Raw genomic sequence first — 11,005 nt, 5'->3', positions numbered from 1 at the left:
TTCTGTATTTGGTAATCACTCTAACACCCCCAAAATGAATTCTTTGTTTGGTTACAAAATAGTAAAGGAACCATTATGAATACTTCTAAATATACACAATGTACAAAACAAAAAGGTATGACCCTCCCGGAATTTAAAAAATTAAACAACATTTTAGAAACTAAAATTGTATAAAAGAAAAAAAAATTCTTGCTCATTCAAAAAACGCTGACATGAACAAGTCATCCGCTGGCTTTCCCAAAGCCATACTCATTACGTTGGAAGGATTCAATAAAATTTTACTCCATCTGAAAGCATTACTCTCATCATGGTAATGTCACAGTGCAAAGTCATGTGTGCAGCTGACGGCTCATACAATCTCAAATTTACAAGGCACAAGCTGATGAGTCCGCTAGGGAGAGATGAGGGGGACTGCGAAAAGTGTGTGTGTGTGTGTGTAAGCACGGGTAGGTAAGCGTGAGACATGGATGGTTTGGAGAAGACTGTGTTTCATTACAAAGACATTTGACTACTTCCTCGTCCGACATTATTAACATGAAGTGCACAAATGTTTACTAGTCGGTCTTCAGTCTGTTATCATCCCTCATGGAAATCTTTGGCTGGACTGTATAAATTTTGTCATTTGGACTTTTCATTTAAAGCATCGTGGTCACATCAGTGTATGTCTATTAGCCATAGAGAAATTATGAATGCATCCAGACAATGCTTTCCTGTCGAAATTAACTTTATATCAGTATTTTGTGAGGGGGTTTTATGAGGGGTGGAAAACACAAAAAAAATTGAGGTGATTTGATGTGAAATGAAAAATTGAGAGATAAATTATCAGGTAATTTGATTAATTTAAAGCTGATTTGACTAAAACAGTCGTGATATGATGAAAACAGAGCCATGTTTCATCATTTTCACCATTTTACATTCATCATTCACAACACAAAATTGATCAATTAAAATACAGTAATTGACCTCAAGGGTGGAAGTAACAAAAATGACCTGAAGAAAAGGGAAGTGATGAAAATGCTTATGAATTAGGCTAATAATGGCAGTGATGAAAATGTATGTGAATTGAAAAATAGAATGATAAGATGAAAATGATTGACATTTTATTTGAAACAGTGTGACTCTGATAATCAACTGCTGACCATTCATCATTCACAACACCCAGCTGGCATTTATTGTTCTGATCACGTTTGTTACTTCCGCCCTATCAAACACTCTCGACTTTGTGCAGACATTTGCCTGCACTGTAGTCAGTGAGCGTGGTTTTTGATTGACATTTTGGAAAAAACAAGCTATTTGAAGACTTTAGGAAATCATAATTGGCATTTTTTACTTCTTTTTTTTTTTTTTTTACATTTTATGGACCGAACTAGTTAATCAAGAAATTGAACGGCAGATAAAAAAGTAATGAAAAGAAAAGTTAGTTGCAGCCCTAGTCGTGTACTTAAAACTTTCTTCATATGAAATCACTTACAGCTACTGCAGCATACAACCAAATAAAAAGAATTTATTCCTACACCGAACATGTACGTTCCTGTATCGAGAAAATGCTTCTGAATGCAGTCTGAAAAGTTTGGGAGGCAGCCAACTGTGAAACTGGTTGACCACAGTATGCTCAAAAGAACTGCCTGTGTCAGATTACAAGGTGTACAAGATGAGGCACTTTGATTTGAATTTCATTTAAAATTTATATCTGACTGCTGTCTTATCAGCTCAAGACACATAATTGGGTCTCATTGGCTCCCGAGGCATGTATGGAAATATCTGTGAGAAATGAAGTCAAACAACTTCCTCGCTGTAGAGTGGTAGTTCAAGTTGTTTTGGTGGGTTTGTAAAAGTCAAGAAAAGGAAAAAACACTGTCAAAATCTAATTCACCTGGCTCTGGAAGATAGTTGGTTCCCATACTAGGTTGATGTGTATTAAAAAGGTGCTTTAGTTAGTTTACAAATTAATGCACAGAAAGAAGATATTTGGTTGTTAAAAACCACCAAACAAACCAGAAGAAAACGAGTAGAAGTCACAAATCACTTCTTAGCCTTAAGACCAGTCTTGTAGTCAGTTCACATCAGTAGCAGTCCTTCAGCTTCGGGACAAATCAAAGTGGACTCTTTTTCTACTTTTGTAGAAATCTGAGCAAAGATTATCAGAATGAATAACACTCTGAACACACATTCCCCCTGTCTAATGAGATGAGTTCCCTTCACGCACCCATACAGTCGTACTGTTATTTTCCTGCTGGAGCAGCAGGAGGGTCCTTACCAGCGGCAGGAGGGGGATCTGCATCCTGTCTCTCGTCAGTCCTGGATGGATCATCCCCCTTTCCTTGCCCTTTCTCCTTAATAGTCTGCTCTTTTTTTCCTTCTGCAGCATCCCGGGAACTTGACTGCTCAATATTGTAGCCTACCGGCGTGGGGGGCTGGTAACGGTATCTGTAGCCAAAGGCACGCAGGTGATACGTGTAGTACTCCAATAAATACATGTGTGAAGCATCTACGTAGTGGAATGACACCGACACGTCCGAGCAGCAGTTTGGACCCTAAGGAAAAACAGAGTATGTGGTTATATAACATTAGAGAGACAAAAGGTCATGTTGTTTACCTTTCATTAGGCTCGTTCGAGATGAGCCAGGCCTGCGCAGAATCGATCACTGACGATCGCCGCGCAATGCATGCCGGTTAGATTTGTGTCCGGCTTGATGCCTGGCAACGATAACTTCACAAGATCGAGGCGGCCGCAGTTTTTAGAGCCAAGCGCCGCAGTTGCTCTCCACCGACTGCAAGACCCAGGGCATTATGGGAAATGCCTGGCTCGCGCCTGATCAAAGAGCTGATTGGCTCTTAGTTTTGACAGCAAACACCACGTGTAGTAAAAAGGCACAACTTTCTGTGTAATTGTAATATTTAACGCTAGATTGTAGGATATTAGTCTCATGTTGTGCAATGAAGGTTTCATCTGTTAACAAACATATCTTGTGTGGTTGATATTAATAATTATTATAATAACGAAGGTTATCTATATATAACACTTATCAAAACGAGTGCTCATTACAAAGTGCTTTACAAGGTGGACATAAATATAATAAAGGATAGAAACCAATGCCAGACACACGCACATGTCCACATATACAAGTGGCTTACAGATCGGATCTAACAGGAAGTAACTTTTTCTGTGACTTCCTGACTTTCTGTAAATTCCGTGAAGGCTGCTCGAAACGGCTGGAAACTGTCCCGACTTGACCGCAGATTTTTGTCACCACCCCCTGCTGCTGCCGCCTGATCTCGTCTACTTTCCAGGCGAGGCGCAATATATATCTTAGCAATTTAAGTTCTTTGGTATCAGATTGGGACTCAGTGTAGGTGGATACTCAACATTAAATGACTCGGATCTGAGGCAAAAAAAACTTGATCGGGACATCCCTATTAACAAGACAACAATTTCAAACATTAGCAGCGCTGAAGTTGCATCATACCAGTGTAATACCACGTCAACAGTGAAGAGAAAGTCCACAATGTTTGCTGCACTTGCCTCTGAGATGGGATAGTAGCAGTAGCTCCAATACCAGAAGCTCTTGGGAAACTTGGCAGTGAGGTGCTGCTCGGGGACAAATGGGTGAAATGTTTCCCTGTGCTCAGTGTCTCTGGAGTCCCCTGCCAACACCCCAACTTTCTCCATGCACTGCCCCATTGCCAGGTCCTCTACAGAGGTAGTGTGGGAGCACAGTTTGTTTTTAAATCCTTCTACAAATCGCCGTAGAGCCTCTCTGCTCAACACATAGCCCGCACCACCGCTCATGTAGCCCTGCTTGGTGTAGGGCTTGAATCTTCGGCCAAAGTAAATCGGCTCGTCCGGCGTGTGGTTCGAAAGGACCCACCGCAGGTTGTCCACGATTACATAGGTGTCGTCGTCTGCCTTGAGGAACCAATCCGCCTCATTGCCGTAATGCTCGTGGACATAATGGAAGGCCCGGATCGTTTTCCAGTACAGCTGGTCCCGACCCTCCTTTGTATCTAAGCCCACCGTGGGGAAGTCAGGGTCGTCCACAGAGCTCATGAAGACCACAACATTGCAGTGGCGACTCCACGTGGACTTCACATGCCGAGCCTTCTTCTCCAGGTTGATGGGTCCAGTCATCACCCAGCAAAGAATACGCACCTTTTTGTATAGTTCATCAGCCATGCCGCTATCCTCACCTAGTAGAGAGATATAAACATTGATATCACATTTTACACTGTAATCTCTCCATAATAATCTGTGACAATATCTAATTATCTCAAAAATGACCTCGTCATGGTCCAGTATATTTGTATAGTACGCTGCTTTCATGTTTGTTTATATTTTAGGGGTTTCTTTATGCTAATTTTATCCTTTTATGTTATAAAGGTGATTTTAATTTGAAAGGGTAACACCAGTAATAGAACCTGTTACATTACTTTTAATTTATTTTATTTATTTATTTTGAAAGGGTGGTTCCGGTAAGAAGTAAAAAGACGATGGATAAACATGTCTGTCTTGTCTTCCCAAAGAAGAAGCGTGTAGTACAGTTTTAATATTTAGCAAGAAGTGACTTTTTAATGTAGTTTACCTTTCATTCTTACTGTGGCTCGACCAGTTTGACCACAAAAATGGCACAAAAAAGCTTTTTGTCACTGCCCCCTGCTGCTGCTGCCTGATCTTGTCTACTTTCCAGGCAAGCCGCAGTTCATCTCAAACGAGCCAATTATTTCTGTGGCTCTACCAGTTTGACCACAAACATGCCTAGGAAAAGAAACTCTTTGCTAACAAGTTAACAATCTTTGAGATTTAACTGGGGCATCCAATCCAACATTAGTATCGGAGCATTCTTTAACTGATCGGTATCGCTATGAGCCCAGTCCGATCCTTTGTTTTACATCAGCTGTCACACAGGTGTTTTTACTCGTGAGGCATCCAACACCCAGCTAATTTTAGGCTCACTTTTTGTTGCTAATGTTTATTCACTAATAGTTCTAATCACTCTAATATTGTGTTTTGTTGTTACAGAACCGCACACACCATTGTTTTGTTTTCTTTATCTGCTGAGATAAACAGCTGTTACCATACACTTGGACTACATCTCTTATTCTTCTACAATCACACCTGAGCACGAAATAGTTTCCTGACCACATCCTGAAGCGTTTGCTGCCACACCTACTGATCTATAAGCACACACATTCTCTCACACAACCAATGTTTAACTAATAAGCTGTATGCCTCACTGTGTGGAAGTGACTGGGATCATTCTTTTATGTGTAAGGAAACATCAGGCTTGACCTAAACATTGCTCTCTTAACTTTGTAAAACAAATCTTAACAAATAAATACATACATATAAATGTATTCAATTAATAAATCGTACACCAGCAACTTGGTGAAACATCTTCAAAATTAACAGGAATTATAATTCAAGTGTAAACCTTTTTAATGTAGCAAAAAATGGTCAAAACTTAAACAGGAATTAAAATTCCAGTATATAACATATATTGTATATACATATAGACTTGAATTGAATAGATCGGCCCCATTGTCACCGATACCCGATACAGCTATTTGAGTCAGTATCAGCCTGATATCAGTATCGGTGCATCCTTATTCTAGACTCTCACAAGAACATAATAATCAAACTATTGGGGACTTTATCAATAATAATAATAAATTAATAGATATCTCGAGAAATTTAAAAACAGTTATAAGAAACAGTATATTTGGTTTAAAACCTGCAGTAGGCAGAATATTTTTAGCATCATTGGGCAAATATTGCATAATATCGTAATTCAAGTAGACTTTTGCAGGCTTAAAAAAAAGACTTTTGCAGGCTTCAAAAAAAACCTATCACTCACTTTCACTTGCTATTCCAGGCAATGAGTGAATGCATTATCCAGAAGGAACAACAATTCCCCCAAAGGCATACACACAAATAATACCTGGAAAAGACTTTTTTTAAGCAGTCTAACCTGTATGATGAGGGTGCCTCATGTTGAACAGAGCAGACCTCTCCTTCTTCCATATGTTCAGCTCTTCTTCGTCATGCTGGTTGTTGTCATGAAGCCTGTCCAAGCTGCTGGTCGGCCGTGCTGTCCTCTCAAACCACACATGCAGCAGAAACACGTACAGTGTGAAGGTTCCCACCACGAAACCAGCACAGAAGGATAGTTTGGATCCGAGGGCCTTCATAGCTGCTGCTGTACCATAGATAGATAGGTGTGTGTCTCTCACTGTCTGTCAGTCAGTCGGTTTGACTCGTCGGCAGGTGCTGAAAGGAGAAGTTAGAGGAGGGATTAAGAGGACTGCCTTGTTGGCGAGTGAGTAGGAATGACTGATGAGTGTCGCTCTATGTTTGAGGTGGAGTTTACTCACCATAGCAGCTCGTCAGCTCCACAGCTACTTCATCATAACAGACACGTCAACTTTGAAAAAGAGAGCCAGTTTTCACCACTAGCGTTATTTATCCCTCTCTGAACGACAACGTAGCTCAGCTAGCAACACTGCGAAACTGTGAGTGAGCTTACCACAACTAAAGCCAGCTAAATAATATATACTAATCTAATATATAGTAGTTATTATCATCAGCTCCTTGCCTCGTGTTGGGACAGCTGTGGTTAGCGAACTGACACCGCTAACGTTAACTTCGTTGCTAAGTTACAGTGCTAAGTTAGCATTCCTTCCGGTGGCGTTAACACTAACGTTAACTAACGGAACGTTACAAACTGAGCTGAGCGAGCGAGCGGTAACGTTCACTGAGACGGCTGTTAAACTGAGATAAACACTGAGCTTTAATACATATAACGTACAGAGTAAAATAACAATATATGATTCTTCTAAAAAACGCTGCAAAAAAAAACTACATCTAACTTCTCTGACTGCTTCTTCTTCTTCTTCTTCTTCTTCTTCTTCTTTTTCCGTCCAGACTGTTTCCGGTCAAGTCGCGTTCTTTCAAAATAAAAGCTCAGACCTGCAAAAAGAAATATACCTCTGGATCATAGGCCTGTGGGAAGACCCCCAAAAGTGCTTTAGTTTTCGAGATACCCCTACCGGAGGTAGAACAAAGCACAACAATGATTTTCATATTCTCTTAGGTCTCCCATACATGAAATGGATTCTTGTATAAAAATATTTTACTGCAAAAGTGGTTAAATTGACAGATATTGTGACATAACCCATAAATAAAAAAAGCGCAAAATGAAGCCAGGCCGAATGGGAGATGGTACACCAAAGCTCATGTAATTTCATAATGATAGCTCTGATTGATCCCAAATTTGATGTGATAATGGCCAGGGGGTTTCTCTACGTGTGTGAAGAAACGGAATGTGAATATATTGATGCATTGAGGAAATACAGTACTACAAACACATAAGTACAATAAGCGGAAGTATCAAATTTGAAGGTCTATGATGAATGTATTCATTTACTTTGAGGTAGCTTTGGCTGGGATTGTCCTAGAAACACCAATCTGGGTTTTCTGTAATGGTATGACTGTGCTGAATCCAGCAATATATGATATGTCACTGTAGCAGGTATGGTCAATGGTCTACATTAAGAAATGTATCAAGTGTTCCAAGCATGAAATGGGGGTAAATGGCATATCTGCAGTCAATAGATACTTATTAATACACTTCAATCAGGGAGCAATTGTTACACACCAGTTATTGAAAGTTTTGTATCTACTTTAATTTAAGGAGTAAATAAATGTTCTTGATGCAATTGAAAGTAATAATTTGCACTTAAACCTTTAAGTAAGGGATAATGTACAGCGAGCCGGCCATTGTTGTGTTCAATTCAAGTTCAATTCTATGATTGTCTACCATGCCACCATGAGCTGATGAGGAAGTTTGGCATCCACAACCGATGTATCAGTAGCCCACAGCCCGTTGTCATTCCCAGAGCATCAAATATCAATGCCTTTTCACGTCCGTCGGCGTTCGATATTATCGCACAAGGCACCCTTTAGCGCCGGTATGAGACACACTGGGCTTTCCATTATCTATAATGTAAACTCATCCACGGCAACAGTAAACACTCAGAAAAAGTGCTTTGGTGACGTAGTTTAAAGAGTGAAAGAGACACACAGGGTGGGCGAGAAAGTCACTTAACACACGGAACAGCGGTCTCCTGGATGGAAGCCTTGTGTTTGTTGGACCCATCCACTTTCTCGCCCACCCTGTGTGTCTCTTTCACTCTTTAAACTACGTCACCAAAGCACTTTTTCTGAGTGTTTACTGTTGCCGTGGATGAGTTTACATTATAGATAATGGAAAGCCCAGTGTGTCTCATACCGGCGCTAAAGGGTGCCTTGTGCGATAATATCGAACGCCGACGGACGTGAAAAGGCATTGATATTTGATGCTCTGGGAATGACAACGGGCTGTGGGCTACTGATACATCGGTTGTGGATGCCAAACTTCCTCATCAGCTCATGGTGGCATGGTAGACAATCATAGAATTGAACTTGAATTGAACACAACAATGGCCGGCTCGCTGTACATTATCCCTTACTTAAAGGTTTAAGTGCAAATTATTACTTTCAATTGCATCAAGAACATTTATTTACTCCTTAAATTAAAGTAGATACAAAACTTTCAATAACTGGTGTGTAACAATTGCTCCCTGATTGAAGTGTATTAATAAGTATCTATTGACTGCAGATATGCCATTTACCCCCATTTCATGCTTGGAACACTTGATACATTTCTTAATGTAGACCATTGACCATACCTGCTACAGTGACATATCATATATTGCTGGATTCAGCACAGTCATACCATTCCAGAAAACCCAGATTGGTGTTTCTAGGACAATCCCAGCCAAAGCTACCTCAAAGTAAATGAATACATTCATCATAGACCTTCAAATTTGATACTTCCGCTTATTGTACTTATGTGTTTGTAGTACTGTATTTCCTCAATGCATCAATATATTCACATTCCGTTTCTTCACACACGTAGAGAAACCCCCTGGCCATTATCACATCAAATTTGGGATCAATCAGAGCTATCATTATGAAATTACATGAGCTTTGGTGTACCATCTCCCATTCGGCCTGGCTTCATTTTGCGCTTTTTTTATTTATGGGTTATGTCACAATATCTGTCAATTTAACCACTTTTGCAGTAAAATATTTTTATACAAGAATCCATTTCATGTATGGGAGACCTAAGAGAATATGAAAATCATTGTTGTGCTTTGTTCTATCTCCGGTAGGGGTATCTCAAAATTTTGGGTGTCTTCCCACAGGCCTATCAGGGGTCAGCAACCTTTACTATCAAAAGAGACATTTTAAGCAAAAAAATAAAATAAAAATCTGTCTGGAGCAGAAAAACATGTGAGCATTTTGATGAAGGTAACACAGTTTATAGTCTAAGTATATAGTATATAAGTCTAATGCAGTGAGGGTCCAAGGGCAAATGTACTACGGAGTATTAGGGCCACATTGAGGGGAAAAAACATCTGAGATTTACAGAATGAAAAGTCGTAATATTACAAGAAAAAGTCATAATATTACGAGAAAAAAGCAGTAACATCACAAGAATTAAGTCATAACTTTACGAGAAAAAAGTCATAATATAACAAGAATAAAGTCATAGTATTACGAGAAAAAAGTTGTAACCTTATGAGAATAAAGCCACAACTTCACGAGAGAAAAGTCATGATTTAACGAGAAAAAAGTCGTGATATAACGAGAATAAAGTCACAACTTCACGAGAGAAAAGTCATGATTTAACGAGAAAAAAGTCGTGATATAACGAGAATAAAGTCACAACTTTACGAGAGAAAAGTCATGATATAACGAGAAAAAAGTCGTGATATAACGAGAAAAAAAGTCATAACTTTACGAGAAAAAAGTCGTAATATTACGAGAAAAAAGTCATAATATAACAAGAATAAAGTCATAGTATTACGAGAAAAAAGTCGTAACCTTACGAGAATAAAGTCACAACTTTACGAGAGAAAAGTCGTAACATTACGAGAATAAAGTCATAATATTACGAGAAAAAAAGAACATACATTTCCTCAATGTGGCCCTAATACTCCGTCGTACCATAGACCTACAACAATGATAAATACAAATTAAAATGTAAACAAAGAACAGTTATTCTTTTCCATTTTTAAAAATCCACAGGAAGCCACTGGAGAGGGGCTGAAGAGCCGCATGTGGCTGACCCCTGATCTAGTAGAAGATACAGGACCCCAAGGACTCTCACCAGCAGACTGAGGAGCAGTTGTTTTCCCCCAGGCCATCAGACTTCTAAATAGATAATTCATACAACACCTTCTCACACAAAAATATATCTTACACTGTATATACTCTATTATGTTCTTAATGTATATGTTCTTAATATGCCTTGTACAAAGTATTTCTTATATATGTAAATTCATACTTCCTGATATGTATATGTTCTTAATATGCCCTTATACAAAGTATTTCCTTTTATAATTGTAGTATAACTTATTATTTTAATGGAGCTTCCCAGTAAAAGGCATTTCACACGATTGTACCTGTATAACCGGAGTGACAATAAACATCTTGAATCTTGAAATCTTGAATCTTGACTATTTAGCAAACGTTTTTATTATACTATTTCCACATACTATATTTTGTTTATTTCATTCATTCATTCGTTCAAACTTTATTGCAGACTCAAGGTCAAGATAAGAAAAAAGAAAAAACCTGGACCAAACATGGGCACAGTATTCTGCTGCAGAGTTGTCAAGGGCCAGTGCCGAGTGGGCGAGCTTACAGAACAGGTTGTCTCTAGACTTCACCTTAGCTGCCGTTCCTTTCAGGTGTTCCTTGAAGGATAGAGTCCTGTCAAGGGTCACTCCCAGGTAAGTTGGGATGGGGGCGTGCTTCAACTTAAGTCCGCTGAGTTGGATATTTAGCTCTGTAGCAGCTTTTGCATTGTTGAGGTGGAATACACTGGAGACTCATTCAAATGAACGGAGGAAGGGAAAATACTCTGGTTTCGTCTATAAGTGTGTGTTTTACAACTTTTAG

General features: G+C 39.3%; 1 protein-coding gene across 1 annotated transcript; it reads right to left on the bottom strand.

The window, feature by feature from the left end:
- Positions 1–1,078: 1,078 nt before the first annotated feature.
- Positions 1,079–6,929, bottom strand: c1galt1b (core 1 synthase, glycoprotein-N-acetylgalactosamine 3-beta-galactosyltransferase, 1b). Its single transcript, XM_037763443.1, has 4 exons — positions 6,370–6,929; positions 5,967–6,265; positions 3,524–4,188; positions 1,079–2,534 (listed from the first exon to the last, which is right to left on the bottom strand). The coding sequence occupies exons 2-4, from the start codon at positions 6,184–6,186 to the stop codon at positions 2,223–2,225; spliced, it is 1,197 nt and encodes a 398-aa protein (XP_037619371.1). The 5' UTR covers positions 6,187–6,265; positions 6,370–6,929; the 3' UTR covers positions 1,079–2,222.
- Between the last annotated feature and the right edge of the window lie 4,076 nt (positions 6,930–11,005).

The sequence above is a fragment of the Sebastes umbrosus genome, chromosome 1 (genome assembly GCF_015220745.1).
Source record: "Sebastes umbrosus isolate fSebUmb1 chromosome 1, fSebUmb1.pri, whole genome shotgun sequence".
NCBI classification, from domain to species: domain Eukaryota; kingdom Metazoa; phylum Chordata; class Actinopteri; order Perciformes; family Sebastidae; genus Sebastes; species Sebastes umbrosus.
Note: the sequence above shows the minus strand (reverse complement) of the source record. Positions and strands in the feature narration are given on the sequence as shown.

What these genes read in the sequence shown, in the direction of transcription:
- c1galt1b (XM_037763443.1), bottom strand. Translation starts at nt 6,186, where the DNA reads ATGAAGGCCCTCGGATCCAAACTATCCTTCTGTGCTGGTTTCGTGGTG. An exon ending in GAGGCACCCTCATCATACAG is followed by an intron (nt 4,189 to 5,966) that starts GTTAGACTGCTT and finishes TCTCTCTACTAG; the next exon opens with GTGAGGATAGCGGCATGGCT. An exon ending in GCTACTATCCCATCTCAGAG is followed by an intron (nt 2,535 to 3,523) that starts GCAAGTGCAGCA and finishes GTTTTTCCTTAG; the next exon opens with GGTCCAAACTGCTGCTCGGA.